The sequence below is a fragment of the Loxodonta africana genome, chromosome 25, assembly GCF_030014295.1.
Source record: "Loxodonta africana isolate mLoxAfr1 chromosome 25, mLoxAfr1.hap2, whole genome shotgun sequence".
NCBI classification, from domain to species: Eukaryota; Metazoa; Chordata; class Mammalia; order Proboscidea; family Elephantidae; genus Loxodonta; species Loxodonta africana.
In genome coordinates, this window is record NC_087366.1 from 15,758,934 (window position 1) to 15,777,953 (window position 19,020).

A 19,020-nucleotide genomic window follows, 5' to 3' on the forward strand; every position below is an offset into this window, starting at 1 on the left:
GCTGAACATAGTACACTGGATTCTGTTCAGTAAGTGCACAAATATTGAGCGTCTGCCCTGTGCTTGATGTTAATGCTAACTAGACTCAGTCCCTTCCGTTGGGAACCTTGCATATTTGTTTTCATATAAATTTAGTAACATTAATACTCGAATATCCTATGTTAATACTCTGATATGTTCTCCAGTATTATTTTGGGTATTGTAAGATAAGCAAAGCGGTTTTTAGCTAAACAGTTTGTTCGAGTGTGTGTGTATAATTTTTAAGCCTGCCTTATGCCAGTCTCCTGATGTCTAGAGGGAAATAAGTCATGTTGCCTGCTTCCAAGATGTTCCTAAACTTGTAAGGTAGACAGAAAAGTAATTTGTAAAACCACGTTAGGCCTTATTTTTTTTTGTCATACAAGTCAGTTGGAAATGTTAGATAAAGTTCTTCTCGGTCTGTTCGTCTGTAGTCAGATTTTTCTATTTGGGGTGCAATTCCAAAACAATATCATTTACAGTAAGTTTTAAAATTAAGGTTATTAAAAATGAGTAGCAGTATTGACGGTATGTGTAAATATGTGCTTGATTTTATTCTTCTCTTTTCTGTAGAACAACAGTACTTCGAGATAGAGAGGAGGCTATCCCACAGTCAGGAGAGACTTGTGCACGAAACCCGAGAGTGCCAGAATTTGCGGCTTGAACTAGAGAAGCTCAGTAAGTGTCGAATGATATAAGTATTCTTGAAATATTGAGGTCTTTAAACGGCTGTATATGCTCTGGTAACATTTATGAATGTGGAAATGCAGATCGCTTAACCATTGTTTTCACTGGTGATATTTTCATTTTTTTTCCCACACAGGGTAAAAACTTTGTAAGCACACAAGACTGATGGTCAGAAGTCTGGGTTCTAATTCTGACTTTGCTATTAAAAGTTATTTTGCCAAATGTGAATTATACCAGTGTCTGACTCTTACTGTAAGATGACTAGATCTGCATCCTGCTTGCATGTCAATTGTGATATGTTTGAAAACATTTTGGAAAGGCTACAGTATTATGTAACAGAAAAGTTAAAGAAAGTAATTTAGTTATTTTTAAGTCATTGAATAAAGTGTGTTGATCCCATTACTAGCAAATTTGTTTTAATTTTCTTTGTTCTGTTAAAATTTTTTGTAAGTGTCCCTGAATCTGAGAATGATATTACCTCTTTAAGGCACAGTTCCAGTGAAAAGATAGGTAGCTATTTTCCTTTTTAGTTTTCGTACCATTATGTTCCAGGTGGTTCACAGGATCTTAGCTAAAGTTCCTAATGTTTCTTGAGAGGGTAATGTGCCTCCTGCTTTGCTTACAGTTGAAAAACAAATGTTCACATCTTCTTAAAGTAGATGCATAATATGTAACTGCAATTAGCTATAGCTAGATTTTATTTCCATTGTTGGGGAAGAAAAACAGCTAATAATCAAGGAACTGATTAAAACAGCCTTCCCTCTTAGCAGGTCCATGCCATTATCTCTTTGTTTGGGTTATAACTTGTTTTAGCTACTTTTGCCATTATTGAGAATAAAAACCAAAAAAAAAAAACCTAAAACCCAGTGCCGTTGAGTCGATTCCACCTCATAGCGACCCTATAGGACAGAGTAGAACTGCCCCACAGAGTTTCCAAGGAGCGCCTGGCGGATTCAAACTGCCGACCCTTTGGTTAGCAGCCTTAGCACTTCACCACTATGCCACCAGGGTTTCCTTATTGAGAATACCTCATTTTAAAAACATGTGATGTAAAAGTGTGATGGCATGTATACATGTGTGATGGGGCATAAGTACTTACTGAGTAGTTAGATCTGGTTCATTGTGTGTTCATAGTTTTGCCTTTATCAGTGGTGCTAAAAAATTTCAGGAAAAACAGCTCTGATGATAGACTATTACGAGAGCTGGAAAAAGGAAAGAAGGGAATCTAGGGATGAAACTAGCTTGATGAAGGGAGACATTAGTAGTATGCCTCCCTTGGGTGTAGAACTATGTTTTTATTTTTCTAGTTCCAGATCTTTAAGATTTGAAAACAATAAACCAAAACCAAACCCAGTGCTGTCAAGTCGATTCTGACTCATAGCGACCCTCTAGGGCAAGGTAGAACTGCCCCATAGAGTTTCCAAGGAGTGCCTGGTGGATTCAAACTGCTGACCCTTTGGTTAGCAGCCGTAGCACTTAACCACTACGCCACCAGGCTTTCCTTTAAAGCAATAAATAACGTTAAAACAATATAGAAAATTTCTACTCTTTTAGTGTTTTTTTTTTTTTTAAATGAGCCAATTGTTTATATGGAAGTTAAGACTGAAAGTAGTAATAAAGTATTTGTTCGTTAAGTTGCCAGTGCATAACGTAGACGTATTTTAATGAAAAAACCTTTAAAAAAATATTTTTTACCTTATTATCTGCCACCGTTCAGAAGACAAACAGTGTGTGAGGGAAGATAGCCCATAGTGAATGGAGATTGATAATTGAGTGTCAAGCATAGTTTTCTTCCTTCAATGCTGAAGGCTCTCTTTAAAGCAATAAAAGCAGAATTGGCAAATATCTGTTATGGTTTGCTCTGTATGCATTTAATGTGGTCCTAATGTTACTACTTTCTTGATCTTGTCTCTTTTTACTCAGTTTTCTAATTCTTGTTTATAATTTGGAAACCCTGGTGGCGTAGTGGTTAAGAACTACAGCTGCTAACCAAAAGTTCGGCAGTTTCAATCCACCAGGCACCCCTTGGAAACTCTGGGGCAGTTCTGCTCTGTCCTATAGGGTCGCTGTGAGTCAGAATCGACTTGACGGCAGTGGGTGGTGATGGATATATAATTTACTGTTTTTATAATTTGATTTAGACAATGCCATTGAAAACTAAGGAATTTGCTAATCACATATGCTGTTTCTATAAGTGTTGGTCAGAGTTATTACATATTTTCTTCTGGAGACAAGTTAGCACATTTAAAAATTTGATCTAAGAATGCAGCAATTTTGGATTGTGTTCATGCTTTTGGAATGTAATGTTATACAACTCAGTCTTTCTGGGCCTCAGTTACTTCTTTTTTAAAATGTCTTGGGGTGGCAGTTGGATAAAAATGCTTACAATTTTTAAGCTTATGTGTGTATGTTTATAAAATTTCTTTTATCCAGACTATCAACTGAAGGTACTAACTGAAAAAAACAAAGAACTCGAAGTTGCTCATGATCGCAATATTGCCATTCAGGTAAAAGTACTATTCTTGTGGGTAAAAGCTAATTGTAAACCTAATACTTGAGAAAATTTCTATTTTGATTGTGTTTCTCAGTTACTTAGTCAGTGGGATGATAAAACAGATATCCTGTTAGGAGAAACTGCTAGCAAAAACGTATATACGTATATTTCTTAATTGGATCTTTGTATGTTATACTGATTGATTATTTTCTTTACACATTAAAGTATATCACTGCTGGATGTGAAAACCACTTACCTTTAGTCTGTAGCTCTTGGGTTGTGTGTTTTTTTGTTTTTTTGAATTTTTACTAAAAGTAAAGTACTGTAGAGCTTTACGTAGGATAGGCTTTTAGAGATCCATCTCTCTATCCGCCCACTCACTTACCTGCCTACCATCCTTCCTTTCTTTTAGTAATTTTCTGCTGAATGTGTCCTAGGCATTGTTCCAGGTCTTTTGATATAGTTGAGAATTTAGATGATTCCACATCAGTACCATTTCTTTTAAGCAGTGATAAGAATAACAAATACGATCGCAAGGATTGCTGACCAATTTGTTCAATAGATACCCAGTGAGACTTTAACAGGGTAGAACTTTTGACTCTTGCTTTTTTTAAATTTGCACTTGATTTGAGAGTAAAAGATATTTGGTATTGAATTAAAAATGATTTCTTCAGGCCTGTTTAAAAAAATTATATTCCCAGAATCTGAATAGGTGTACAAACTGCACAACATACGTAGAAGTAACTTACAAAAAAATAAGTACTTCCGTAAACAAAATTCTGATACTTCAATGAAAACTATAAAAATGTACCTTAATAAACCAGAGATGCATAGAATGTTCCTTGTTTGGAAGATTTTTCCAAATTAATGTGTTGGTTGAATGCATTTTGACTCCATCCAAGTGAGATAGTTTAAAACTAGATAATGCACTTCTAAAGGTGATTGGAAAAAATAAACAGTTGTAATTGGTTGGATAATTCTGGAAAGTATCCATTTAAGAATACTTCCTTAGCCACAGATTAAAATGCTTTATGAAGTTATAGTTATTAGAACATTGTAATATGTAAGGTGACATGAGAATCACCCAGAGAACAGCAGAGCCAGACAATCCAGAAGCAGAACCCAGTGTCCAGGCCTGAACGTTTTTGAGGGGGAGGGAGGGTGTCACAACATGTGAATCTACTGAAAACTAGGTCTGCATTTTGGTGAAATGACGTGCATGTACATGTATAAAAATTTGTGAACAATTTTAGCTTAGAATCCACAAACTGAAATTTTGTATTTCAGAGTAAAGTTAAAGTAGCTCAAAAAACGACTTTAATTACTTGGTTTTATTTTACCAGTGGTGCTTCAGAAATTGGCTGATGGAAGGCAGGGGAAGTGGAATTTCCAGATAGATATTGGTCTCACACTGTGATGTAAATAATTTCCAATTGGATTAAAGTGTTAAAAGATGAAATATGAAGCAGCTAAAAAGTCATATAGCTCATTTGATTACTGGCTGAGAAGGGATTTCTAGACATAAAAATAGTGTTAGAATGATACAGAATAACTACAAATTATGAGAAAATCATTGAAGAGAAAAATGGGCAAAGGAAATTAAAAAAAAAGAAAAATCAGAGAGGAAACTATACAAATGGCCAGTGGTAATATAAAAATGTACCTACTCCTCAGTTATCGACTCATTATCTGACTTTTCGCGTTTACGACAGTAGTAAAAAAAAATCTACTGCCTGACCGTTTTGCGCATTAACAACGGACATCTGGCAGTAACAGACGCCGAGGTGCGAGGCAGGAGTAACACTGGTTGTGGTGGCATTTATGGAATGATGTGATTTGGCAGTTACATAATGATATAGTCATTCTCCATCTTAGGATCTGATGTAGTCATCCTGCATTTTCACATAAAGCCGATTTTCCCATAACAATCTGATTTTTGGAACCTAACCATGCCAATAAGTTAAGAATGGGTATAGTTTTACTGAACCTGTAATCAGATAAATGCAGATAAAACATAATTTTCATCTCCCCAAGGTAGTATCAATTTCTTTTTTTCTCTCTGTCTCCCTTTCTTCCTTTCCTTCCATTCTTCCTACTTTCTCCATTCCTTAAATCTTCAGTTCTGGCATGGTTGACTTGAGATAGGCACTTTTGACCGAAATGCGTATGAAGTCCTATTGTCTTGCTGCAAAGCAATTTGCCAAAATATATTAGAGTTTTAAATAATTCCATTTTAGGGAATCTTTCTTGAGAATTAAGTAGAATCAAAATGTAAATCTAGTGATAGTTGTTGAAATGTTAGTTAATAAGAGCAAAAATTAAAAGCAAATTAAATGTTCTCTGAAGACATGTTTAAGTAATGAGAACACTTCCATACAATGAAATGGAATGTGGGAAAAGTTTGCATGAGCTTAGGAAAAATAATGGAAAAATTCAGAGTATGAACAGAAGTGTTAGAAATATGGATAATTTTTAAGCTTTTGATGTATGAGGTAGAAAGAAAACCAACCATTTTTAAACTGAAGCTTATGTAAACTAAAGTGGCATTTTCATGTTCAAGTTCCTAAATTGATCAACTCACTCACTTTTCTTAATTAAATTTCTCACTTTGTGTGACAGAGCCAGTTTACAAGAACAAAGGAAGAATTAGAAGCTGAGAAAAGAGACTTAATTAGAACCAATGAGAGACTGTCTCAAGAACTTGAATATCTAACAGGTATGAAAATTAAACATTATGAAAAGTGCTTTCATTTCCAACCTCGTTCCTTTCTCTTCTAACAGTGCTAGGAGCTAATCACACTTCGCTTCTGTTACTGATGTTTCTTTATCGTGGCTCAGTATGGAGTTCAGGATAATCTATTTTTTCTCCTACGCTATTGCACAAATGAAAAACTTAATTTAGACTAAAGTCTGTATATATGTATATACTACAATGTTTTTAATAATATCAAATTGGAAGCAGTTTACATGTTCATTTGTAAAGCCTGAACTCCTTTACACAAACACTCTTGTTGTCCATAAGCATTCTGTATAAAACCTAAAAAGATACTCCGTGTATAAGAACTGACTGAAGGGGTTGGGAAGCAGAAATATAAAATAAGTAAACATAGAATATTATAAACGTAGAATATAGAATACAATACAGCTGATGTATTCAGGTGAACATGACTTTTTAGCAGTTTATCTAATGGTGTCAAGTTCCGTTTGGTTCCTTTTTATAAGCTTTTTGAAAATTTTTATTTCTGTAAAATAAAGGGAAGGATTTTGAGGTGTTTTATGTTACTATACAATAATATTTAATTATCTACTATTCCAGTCTCGGAAACCCTAGTGGCATCATGGTTAAGAGCTACAGCTGCTAACCAAAAGGTTGGCAGTTTGAGTCCACAAGACACTCCTTGGAAACCCTATGGGGTAGTTCTATTCTGAACTATAGGGTCGCTGTGAGTCGGAATCAACTCAAGCGCAACAGGTTTTTTTTTTTTTTTTCCGGTTACAAGAGTCTTGGTGGTACAATGGTTAAGAGCTTGGCTGCTAACTAAAAGGTTGGGAGTTTGAATCCATTAGGCGCTCCTTGGAAACCCAGTGGGGGCAGTTCCACTCTGTCCTATGAGTCGGAATTGACTAGACAGCAGTAGATTTCTTTTTTTGGTATTTCAGCCTCAGAAAATGTTACTTTAGGGTATATGTTGATGTTATTCAGCTAGTAAGTAGGTAAAGTTAAAGAATTTTTTTTTCTTTTCCATAAAAACCTAGGTGTTAAGGAATATGAAGAAAATTAAACATGGTATATTCTGGCTGTCTTGAGGCAAAGGTTTTATATGTTATCTTTAATTGTAACGCATGGTGATTTATAAAAACTTTAATAGACCTTAGGACCTTTATCAGAAAAATTGAGGTTTATGTTAAGTATTCAGCTTAAAGTTCTGTGTTTAAAGTAATCAGTATAGTTCATGTGTTTGGTTGGATACACAGATTTGCATGCTTTTTAACCTATTGGTTAAAATTAAACTGGTAATTAAGTGTGGCATAATTTGTATTAAGTGTTTATATTTCTAGAGATGTGTTTTTGATGTTTGTTTCCACAACACCTTAATTATTCAGTATTTTCAAATTCTAGAGGATGTTAAACGTCTAAATGAAAAACTTAAAGACAGCAATACAACAAAGGGCGAACTTCAGTTAAAATTAGATGAACTTCAAGCTTCTGATGTTTCTGTTAAGGCAAGTAACAATTCCTAATGCACAAAATACTGTTTTTGCTCAGACTTACCCAAATTTACATATAGGCTAGGTATTTATTAAGGTGGGTAAATACTACGTTTTGTTTTTAATGTCAGGGAATTATACATTAGGTCAATTTTAATTGAACTGTGTTTGCCTGTTTGAAATTTAAGTTTGCTGTAGTTCTTATCTGATTGTTTCCTGTTAAGAATACCTGTAAATATTAATTTCTGTTTTAAGATAAATTCTGCTTGTGTCCCTTATCTCTAGACAGTCTTTGAATAACCATATTTAAGGACTGTAAGCATTATTCTCTTAAATTTCTTTAGTATCGAGAAAAACGTTTGGAGCAAGAAAAAGAATTACTGCACAATCAGAATACATGGCTGAATACAGAGTTAAAAACCAAAACTGATGAACTTCTGGCTCTTGGCAGAGAAAAAGGAAATGAGATTCTAGAGCTTAAATGTAATCTTGAAAACAAAAAAGAAGAGGTAAATTAATAAAATTGTACCTTTTTCCATGTAGGAGTAACTTATATTTGTGTGCCATTTATTAAAAATTTATTTAGTGGTGTCTCAAAATAAGTGTATTCTAGGATCATGGGACAGATGTGGAGGACATAACTCATTCACATTTGGCCTAGGAAATTAAAAATATATTTAAATAAAAAATTTAAGATATTCTTGGATGAATCTTGATAGTATTTACTATCCTATTTTTCTTAAGACACATATTTAAGAAGTAGTGGTAAGTTTTTGTGAGCTAAGTCCAAACACATTGTTCCATGAGTTTCATTTTCTTAAATATATGTGTTTCATGTATTAAAAAAAAAAAAAAATTTTTTTTTTTGGAGGGGTTATTTTGCCTTTGCTTGGCAGTGTAAACTTCATATCAAATTAATTTCCATTTATACCACATGCTTCCCTAACTTGCCTTATGTTTCTAGGTTTCTAGGATGGAAGAACACATGAATGGCTTGAAAACATCAAATGAACATCTTCAAAAGCACGTAGAAGATCTCTTGACCAAATTGAAAGAGGTGTAGATGTCCACTTTAAAATATTTCTCTTTTACCAAAATATCAATTTATAAAGTTGTTTACAAAACAATTTCATGTTTTAAACTCCCTGGTACCATAAAACTGCCAGGCTAAATACATTTAGGCTAAAGTAGGTAGATTTAGGAATGGTAATTATATGTTGTATTCAAAATACTAGCTAGATAATCAGTATAGGTTAATGTTAATACAATTTAACTATTCCACTTTAAGATAAAAATATTAATATTTTATCCTTCAGGTAGTTCATCTTTGTCTTAAAAGCTGATTTTTAGTGTTTTAATCTTTATCTCCTACTTTACAAAAATGGATTTTTTTATTTTTGCATTTGATAAACATTCTAAATTCTGGTCAAATTAGAGATTGCTGTAACTGGATTATTTTTTAGGCTAAGGAACAGCAGGCCAGTATGGAAGAGAAATTCCACAATGAATTGAATGCCCACATAAAACTCTCTAACCTATACAAGGTAAATGTCATGTTTGATACCAAATCTGCCAGGCAGTCTTTGGAAACGCTATGGGGCAGTTGTACTCTGTCCTATAGGGTCGTTATGAATTGGAATCAACTCAGTGGCATTGGGTTTGGGTTTTTTTTGTTTGTTTTAACGCTTCATTAATGGCTGTTAAGTAACCCTGTAAGATGAACTTTTAGAGTGCTGCTGATGACTCAGAAGCAAAGAGCAATGAACTCACTCGGGCAGTGGATGAACTACACAAACTTTTAAAAGAAGCTGGGGAAGGTGAGAGTTTACAATTACGGGAAGAATGTCTCATTTTTAGGTAGAAGATAACTGCTTACTTTCATGTGTAGATTGTTGGATTTAGAAATCAGACTAACAATTATTAGGGACAAAATTGGTATAGAAGAAAGATTAAGAAATCCAGAATTTTTTATATTCAGCAATACTGTATTTGAAAACAGTAATTCTTGTTTTTCTATTTCTTTCATCTAATAACCTTATATACATATGATTTTCTGATTTCTAATGGGAAAATTTTCTTCCATTTTTATAACATTTACTTTGATTAATGCATATGGATTTATAGTTTGAACATATTTAATCCATCAGTAAATATGCAGAGCCATTTTTTTACGATTTGACTGTACTTATCTTCCCCCATGAATAAAAAGCATCAAAAGGGGAAGACGTATTTACCAGGCAAGGGCACTTGAGGAATTTACTAAGCGCAGTGAACGCTTTCGGTGGATAGTGTAAGCTATGATCTCTGTAGAATTTAATGTTGTCTGCTGAAGGGAAAAATAATGAATATTGTGCTACATTTTATAAGCTGCAAAATCATAATTATGTGTTTGGTATTCTGTCTTTAAAAATGCTTTTAGCTAACAAAGCGATACAAGATCATCTCCTGGAGGTGGAAGAATCTAAAGATCAAATGGAAAAAGAAATGCTTGAGAAAATAGGGAAATTGGAGAAGGAACTGGAGAATGCAAATGACCTGCTTTCTGCCACAAAACGTAAAGGTATGAATAATAGATGCTTGTTAATGGTTTGAAATACTAGGACTTCCCTGTGTATAGCCATTTAACTTAACTGGTAGTTTCTCTGTCAGGTAATTTCATTAAGTTACGCCATTAAGATGTATCCTTTATTTTAAAATTAATAATTTGATGTGTATCTTTACCCAGTTATTATTTATAATTGCCAGTTGATCACACAAAATTGTGTCGATTTCCAAGAAGGCTTTAAATATAATTACTACTTAATTTTTAGAATTGGGTTGTGTTACATGACTGTTTAATGCCATAAGTTAAAATTTTCATAGCAGTTAATATGTCCAGCCAGTGTCATTTATCTTTTGCTTGTCTTGAAAAAAATGGGTTTTAGTTGGCAATTTCACAAAAATGTACTAAATTTGTATGTATGGCACAGGAGCCATTTTATCTGAAGAAGAACTTGCAGCCATGTCTCCTACTGCAGCAGCTGTAGCTAAGATAGTGAAACCTGGTATGAAATTAACTGAGGTAAGGATGGTATTATATCTTGTTATTATTTTTCTTCAGCATTTGTGTTCAGATCTCCCTGAAACATTAATCCCCAGGAAAAATTATTCTTAAATCATCTGATGAGTATTAGATCATCCTAGGAAAGGCTTTCTTGATTCCCAATTCTATAGAACATGTGATCGATGCGTCCGTCTTGTGTTAACTGATAAAGAGTGTTTGTGGTGAAGCTATTTAGGCTATATATGCGTGTTGTGCTTAGATTTTAAAAGATTCCTCTTCTCCTTTCAGCTGTATAATGCTTATGTGGAAACACAGGATCAGTTGCTTTTGGAGAAACTAGAGAACAAAAGAATTAATAAGTATCTAGATGAAATAGTGAAAGAAGTTGAAGCCAAAGCACCGATTTTGAAACGCCAGCGTGAAGAGTATGAACGTGCACAGAAAGCAGTGGCAAGTTTATCTGTTAAACTTGAACAAGCTATGAAGGTTGGTTCCATTCCTAGATTTTAGCTGTGGAAGAAATGCAGATGAGAAATTGTTTATCAGTTACTTTCTTAAATATTTCAGTTAGGGAAAGCAAAATGGGCTTTTTCCATGATATGATAATTACACAGATTGAAGCCTCTCATTACATTATTAAACAGCTATAATCAAAAAGTTCTACCTTTAGCCAACTAAAATCATGAGAACTTTCGCATTTTTAAAGATATTTAGTACGTTTACTGTGTATTTTTCTTAAGATTCTCTAGTAGAGAATAAGCAGCCAAATCACATTCAGCCAGTCTTCAAATTAAAATAATGTCTCTTTGTAATAGAATTTGCCAAAAGTTAGCATGTTATTCTTTGTGAGACAGTTGTGATGTTTTGTCTAGAAATTATATTGTTTAACCAATAAGAACTTTCAGTTCTTTCACAGTTGACAGATCTTTCACAATTTGGCAAAGCATTATTGTTTTACTATTGCTTTGCATATTAGTGCCAAAAAAAATTCATAAGTACCTTTTAGTTCTTAAGATTCTTTTTAAATAGATAGTTTGAAAAGAGTGTTTATACTCTTTAAAGTGTTGCTCTTAGGGTACTGCTATTAATACTACTGAGGGAAATCCTTAAGGAGTTATTAAACAAATTTTATTTAAGAAGGTCAGGTAGATCATATTGTGTTTGCTATTATAAATTGATATATTTGTCTTTCTCTTTTTGAAGACGATAACAGTTTTTTTAATTCAAAATTAAACTCCTGCTGTTGTTGTGGATTATAATTTAGAGGTCGTTCTAACTGCAGGTATATTGTTATAATGGACTCTTCCTCTGTAATCAAACTGAAGTCTAGCATTTTTCCCTGACTAGAAATATTGGCTTTTTGTCAAGCCCCCCTCCCTCCACCCCATGCGGGTCTAATGACATAGGTCTTCTTTGGTTTCTCATTGTTGACATCACTAGGGTTTATTTGCTACTGGATTACAGGTTCTTATTATGTAATTTCCCCCAAGTTTTTTTTTTTTTTAAGTTTTCAAGTACATTAGGGAAATATTTCCTTTTTAGCTTTTTCTTTCTTGTAGGGGGATATTGAGGTGGAGAAGCTTAAGAATCAGGTAATAGTGATTGTTCATTGAAGAAAAAAAAAACCTGTTACTTCATTAAGTATATAGTAACGTCAATAAAAATCCCTTAAATTTTTTTTTTTTAATAACAGCTGAGAAATTTAATTTCTGCATTTTCTTTGTAGCTTAATAGTCAGACCCTAACATATCATGTCTTCCAGTCTAGATTTTGTCATCCTTATTTTTTAGGTAGGCTTTTAGGGTTTCATGACCAAATTGCTTCCTTTCTGGTCATCTCCATCCCATTTTAGTTCAGTAGATTTATATCATGAATGTTTGCCTGCTCCATTTTTTTATGTTTTTGTTTCTACTGAAATTAGGTTTGGTGTACCCTTTAGGTCATTGTGCTCAAAGATACTTGAAACACCAGGCTAAATATGATCTGTCTTTCACTGGTAGTATTAACATTTTTATGTGAAAACAACAGCGTAAGATGCAAAATTTGCATGACTTTCAGATAAAACGTTAAAGGTTACAGAGCTATTTTGTGCTTATAGCAGCCTCCTTAAAACTCCCTCTAAACCACCAGTAATAGTCATGTGACACTTTGCAAAGTACTGCATATCCTATAATTTTCTTTTAACAACCTTGTGATGTTGGCAGCTGCATCTTAAATAATTCTCAATGCCTTCTTTATAAATTGTCTTTTATGAATCTTACCCCATGTTTTTTACTTGCCTGTCTTACATGTATTTCCAGATGACCCATGTAATAATGGTTATTACTTCAATGTAGTCCCGTGTTTTTGTTGTAACAAAACTTAGGAGTATTTCTGTGACATCATTTGATAATATGCTGTGAATTTGGTGTAGCTGTAAGCTTCTAATTGACAGTGAATGGGATGGGGGTGGGCTCAATATCCTAAGGTTTTCATTTAGTGATGAAGAGTTATTTGTGATATTAAGGAATATATGTGTTTGTATTTGCATAGAATTTCTCTTTTTTAGAGGCTAATATTTTATATAACATGTTTTTAGCCTGTGAATTGATTATTATGGTATTCAAGCACTGTGTTTTTGTTATTTGTGTATCTGCTTCATTTGTGTAAATCTGGGAAGGAAATACAGAATTTTCACTTAAAATTTTACTAAAAATTTACATTTTAAAGGAGATTCAGCGATTGCAGGAGGACACTGATAAGGCAAACAAACATTCTTCTGTACTTGAAAGAGACAATCAAAGAATGGAAATACAAATAAAAGACCTTTCACAACAGGTTAGAATTTTTTGTGGTTTTTTTGGGGGCGGGGGGAGGCATGGTCTCTTCTGTTTTTTTAATCTAACTGCCCAGTCATATCATCGCACTGTGTTTACACCTTATGGCCCTTGGTAAGTAAACCTGTATGTGGGTGTCTAAGATAGGACTACCACATATGAAATTCTAATGAATTAGAAGTATACTCTAGCGCAGTTGCAGCCTAGTTAGTTTTTTTATAGCACCTTTTTCCCCCATTTTTCTTGAAATATTTGATAAATTTTCAAATTATAGGTACTAGTTTTTTTTTTAGTTTTAATAAATGAAATAATTCAAAGGTAAATAAAAGTCTTGTCCCCCTTCCATGGCCCCTGAGTGTAACCAAGTTAACAAACTTGTGTCCTTTCACTGTTTTCTCAATATACAGACAAACCTGCATGTATGTATATTAAGCTGTATAAGGCTTGCTTGTTTTTACTGAAATAAGATCATGCTATACGCATTACTCTGCCACTTGCTTTTTTACTTAACAGTAGATGTAGATCCATCACATTTATGTTTTCTTTTTGGTATTTACGTGAATATGTACACGCACATACATAAAAATTTCATATAAATGGCATTACATACATATTTTTTATTTAAAAATCTATTTACCCTTTTCCCTATCTTGCTTTATAATACATATGTAAACGGATACACAGATATATGCTTCTCTGGATTTATATTTGGTCATTGTTTTAGAAAAATAGGGCCATGTTTTTGGAACTATAATTTGGCTACTTTTTAAAAAGCCGAAGCTTTTATTACACACTTGCACAGAAATTGAAAATAATTCCATTGCGTTAAAATTTTCTGTATTTAAATTCTAATACTTAAGATGGTAAAGCTTGATACTTTGTTTTTTAAAGTAATTTAAGGTAGGGCAACGTGAGGTTTTTTTAAATAATGTTTTTGTTTTCTTCTATATATCTTCAGAATTAAAGCCAATACTATTTTGTAACACTTTTTTTTTTTCAAATTTTTAGATTAGAGTGCTTTTGATGGAACTTGAAGAAGCAAGGGGTAATCATGTAATTCGTGATGAGGAAGTAAGCTCTGCTGATATAAGTAGTTCTTCTGAAGTAATATCACAGCATCTAGTATCTTACAGAAATATTGAAGAACTTCAACAGCAAAATCAACGTCTTTTAGTGGCTCTTAGGGAACTTGGGGAAACTAGAGAAAGAGAGGAACAAGAAACAACTTCATCCAAGTAAGCGGTCGACTACCTTCATTTGTTCAGTAAACATTGAACACTAGTTCTGTGCTCCTAACTGTGCTGAATATTGGGGATGTAGTTATTTGGGTGGGGGGCGGGGAGGCGGGGATTGAACAACATATCAGAAAAAAAGATAATTCTACTCTCAGGGACCTCAGTTAATGGGTGAGATAGGCAAGCATTCAATTATCTTGGTGCAGTGTGTTTAGTGTTGTAATAGAAAAAAGCCTATCTGGGGGAGCACCTTCATAGAGGTGAAGAACCAAGCCTAGATTTCAGAGAGCATACCAGGCTTCATGAAGATGATCCTAAACTGAGTAGTGAAGGATGTGTAGGAATTTCCTAAGCAAAGTTTTGTTTTTTAGTTTGTATGGTGCTAGAGGAGGAGGGGAAACCTTGGTGGCGTAGTGGTGGAGGGCTACGGCTGCTAACCAAAAGGTCAGAGTTCAGATCCACCAGGCGCTCCTACGAAACTCTATGGGGCAGTTCTGCTCTTATCCTATAGGTTCGCTATGAATCAGAATGAACTCGATGGCAACGGGTTTAGAGGAGGAGGAATGGCTATGAAAGAAAGCAAGGGAACTGGAGCTTGGACTAAGGGGAATTTTTTTTTTTTTTTTTTTTTTAGAGGCATTGGTGACTGCCTGAGTCCTACACGGTGGGGGTTTAAAAAGTGATTAAAATAATCGGCAGAAGAAAAAGGAAAGGTTAAGAGATGAAAGTTGCATGCTATTGTTAGATGATAACATGGTTAGTTGATTTACAGGAGAAATTATAATCAGCTAACTCTCATTCTCAGACCTGTGAAATAGACTGCTTTTGTTTCCTACAGAATCACTGAGCTTCAGCTCAAACTTGAGAGCTCCCTTACTGAATTGGAACAACTCCGTGAGTCACGACAACATCAGATGCAGCTTGTTGATTCCATAGTTCGTCAGCGTGATATGTACCGTATTTTGTTGTCACAAACAACAGGAGTTGTCATTCCATTACAAGGTAGGTTTTTATATGCTATCTTAAGAGTTTCCAAGTGCATTAGGGAAGTATTTCTGAAATGTTTATTAGGTTAGGGAATTGATACTGCCCTCATGGCATAGTGGTTAAGAGCTTGGCGTTAACCAAGTGGTCAGCCACTCCTTAGAAATACTGTGGGGCAGTTCTCCTCTGTCCTGTAGAGTCACTATGAGTCGGAACCGACTCCATGGCACCTAAAAAAATAACAGCGTAAATAATAACTGCTCTAACGATGTTCGTTTCGCATTTGACTGCCATATCTCACTGAGCATAAGATGTCAGCATTTCTAACATACCTATCATTTTATGTAAAACTAAGAAAGATGAAATCTTCACCAGTGTTGAAATATGTACATCTTAGAATTCTTTAGTTATTTATTTTCGTTTGTTTAGTTTTAACTCTTAACCTGCAAGTATTAAAGAATCTTTAATCAAAAAGCAAAAGCATCGTTAATAGGTTGTTTAGTAGATTCCTTGTTTTATAACTCCTGTGATCCTAGGATTTCATTTAAATAAGTCTAGCTTGTTGGTTTTGGTAATGCTGCAGTTACGTAAAAATGTTAAAGCTGATTTATGAAAGCCAATTAATTTTATCAGTCTTTTTACTTCCTTAAAGCTTCAAACTTAGATGATATTTCTCTTGTGTCAACTCCAAAACGTTCAAGTACATCACAGGCTGTTTCCACTCCTGCTCCAGTACCTGTTATTGAGTCAACAGAGGCTGTAGAAGCGAAGGCTGCCCTTAAACAGGTAAAGATTACGTCTTTATCTTTAGGGTAAATTCTTAAAGAACACAGTCTCATCTTCTAATAATTTCTTTTATATTTAGTTACAGGAAATTTTTGAGAACTACAAAAAAGAAAAGACAGATAATGAAAAGATACAAAATGAGCAGCTCGAGAAGCTTCAAGAGCAAGTTACAGATTTGAGATCACAGAACACCAAAATTTCTACCCAGCTAGATTTTGCTTCTAAACGGTAAATTTGCTTTAATTCAAAGGCTACTACGGTTTAAATGTTATACCGCAATACAAAGTTGTGGGTTTTTTTTTTTTTTTTTTAAGTTAAGAAAAATGTTGTGGACAGGGAGGATAGTGGCTTAAAATGTCCTTGAATGGAAAGTTACAAGGTCAAAAGAATGATAAGGGTTAATTTACAATAGCATTGCTTTTTTCTGAGCCAGATTCCAGGATGAGAAGTTGTTGCGGTTCATTTTTTTAATGTTTCTACTGGGAATTGCTAAAGGAGCTGTGTAGTTACTTTATAATTTGAAGTTTATGTTGCTAGTTTTCCTTCCTGGGGTTGAAAGGCCTAGTGTTTCCTTAGGTCTTAATTATAACTACACCAGCGGATGAGAAAACTGTGAGCAAATTTCATTCAGCCTTTTCTATTCTTTGCAGAAGAGGGAGTTGGGTAGTTAATTTGGGGAAATTCACTTTCTTGGTCACTTAGGAAGCATTAATGGTAATTTCTTTTCATTGATATTTGACGTTAGATTCATTAAATTCTTGTTTAGCAAACTAGTCGAAATTGATTTTTGGAGTATACGGTAAAACTATGCTTTCATAAGGATTTGGCAGCCAGTTGCCCCGCATACCTCCAACAGTTCAACACTCCCAAATCAAAAGCACCTTTTTTGTGTGTTGATAGCTCCATAGTCTAAACTTTCAGGAAAATAAGATGAAGGATTATAGAGGGAAAAAATGATGGGCAGGGCTAATGGACCACAACTACCACGGTCTCCACCAGATTGAGTCCAGTACAACTAGATGGTGCCTGGCTGCCGCTACAGACTGCTATGACGGGGATCATAATGGAGGGTCCCGGACAGAGCTGGAGAAAAGTGAAGTACAAAGTTCTAACTTACAAAAAAAGACCAGACTTACTGACCTACAGAGACTAGAGAAACCCCGAGAGTACAGCCCCCAGACACCCTTTTACCTCAGTATTGAAGTCACTCCTGAGCTTCATCCTTCATCCAAAGATTAGCTAAGGCCCATAAAACAAAACAAGATTAAAGGGGCACACCAGCCCAGGGGCAAGGACTGGAAGGCAGGAAGGAATAGGAAAGCTGGTAATAGGGAAGCCAGCATCTAGAAGGGAGAGTGTTGACATGTCGTGGGGTTGTTAACCAGTGTCATAAAATGATATGTGTACTGTTTAATGAGAAGCTAGTTTAGTCTGTAAACCTTCATCTAAAGTACAATAAAAAGAAACTGATAGGCAAAAATCCATCACTAACCATGCATAAATGTCTTAAATTGCATACTTCATTGTGATCGGTGATGTATGTGTCAGTATTGCAAATAAAGATCAGTGTTTAATAGTATGGGTGTTATTTTGAATATGATTAAAGGTTTTTAAATAAGTAAGATTAGAAAGTTACTCAGCATGAAATATGTGCTTATTTGGAACTTGAAATTAACCACTATATTGAGATTTTGGAAGAAAGAATGAAGGTTTTACATTACTACACAAAAGCACATTTCATATTACTAATCACATAAAATTGAATACCTGCTGTTGTATAATTCTTCAGGACAACTAGAACATAATATTTCAGTTGCTTATAAAATTATTTTTCTTTCATACAAGATACGAAATGCTACAAGATAATGTTGAAGGATATCGCCGAGAAATAACATCCCTACATGAGAGAAATCAGAAACTCACTGCAACAACACAGAAACAGGAACAGATCATCAACACTATGACTCAGGATTTGAGGGGAGCAAATGAAAAGCTAGCTGTTGCAGAAGTAAGACCAATTTTCCTCAGCTAGCTTGCACTATAAATTTCTTCGGACATTTCATTTTTAGTTACTTACTGATTGGTATAACTCAGATATTTTAGAGGTTTGTGTATTACAGGTTATATAGTTTCCAAATAACCAGTTGTGCATCCATAGGGTGATTGTTCTGTTAAGATTGAAGAGGGAAAGAAGTTTGTGTTTCTGCTAAACCAAGATTTCCTTGCAAATCTTCCATTTTAAAATGAGTTTGTAAGTCAGTATTTCCCCTTACAACAACAAAAAAAAAGCCATTGCCCTCAAGTTGATTCTGAATCATAGCAACCCTTTAGGACAGTAGAATTACCCCATAGGGTTTCCAAGGTGTGGCTGGTAGATTGAAACTGCTGACCTTTTGGTTAGCAGCCGAGTTCTTAACCACTGCATCAGTACTTCCAATTAAATACTAAATTCTGTGATGATAAATTTTTATATCTTGTTTTACCTTTAAAAAAAAAGCCATTTTTCACATCATTTTTGATCGTTATCTATAAGCTAGGTCCGTTTTCCCCATATTATTTATAGAGGAATTGAAACTCAAGAGCTAAGTAATTTGCTTAATTTTGGACAGCCATGAAAGTATGAGTTGGTTGACACTTCAAACCAGGTTTTCTATTTCTAATCTATTGGCTGTATTTCATTTTTATCATGTTCCTACTCTATTGTGGGGAGTGGGCAACACCACTTGTTTTAACCAGTGGAATGAATTT

The 19,020-nt window shown here is 34.3% G+C and overlaps 1 protein-coding gene across 3 annotated transcripts in view; it reads left to right on the forward strand.

The window, feature by feature from the left end:
- The window catches only part of TPR (translocated promoter region, nuclear basket protein), a 57,164-nt gene that overhangs the window by 1,619 nt on the left and 36,525 nt on the right, over positions 1-19,020 (forward strand). For all 3 annotated transcript variants that reach the window (XM_003410841.4, XM_023549184.2, XM_064276503.1), the window contains 17 exons: positions 592-696; positions 3,139-3,212; positions 5,819-5,915; positions 7,320-7,423; positions 7,753-7,917; positions 8,373-8,465; positions 8,872-8,952; positions 9,138-9,225; positions 9,828-9,968; positions 10,378-10,469; positions 10,740-10,937; positions 13,161-13,268; positions 14,276-14,502; positions 15,341-15,504; positions 16,139-16,272; positions 16,352-16,500; positions 18,118-18,280. In XM_003410841.4, coding sequence (XP_003410889.2) covers positions 592-696; positions 3,139-3,212; positions 5,819-5,915; positions 7,320-7,423; positions 7,753-7,917; positions 8,373-8,465; positions 8,872-8,952; positions 9,138-9,225; positions 9,828-9,968; positions 10,378-10,469; positions 10,740-10,937; positions 13,161-13,268; positions 14,276-14,502; positions 15,341-15,504; positions 16,139-16,272; positions 16,352-16,500; positions 18,118-18,280 — 2,183 coding nt within the window. The remainder of the gene's footprint in view (positions 1-591; positions 697-3,138; positions 3,213-5,818; positions 5,916-7,319; positions 7,424-7,752; positions 7,918-8,372; positions 8,466-8,871; positions 8,953-9,137; positions 9,226-9,827; positions 9,969-10,377; positions 10,470-10,739; positions 10,938-13,160; positions 13,269-14,275; positions 14,503-15,340; positions 15,505-16,138; positions 16,273-16,351; positions 16,501-18,117; positions 18,281-19,020) is intronic.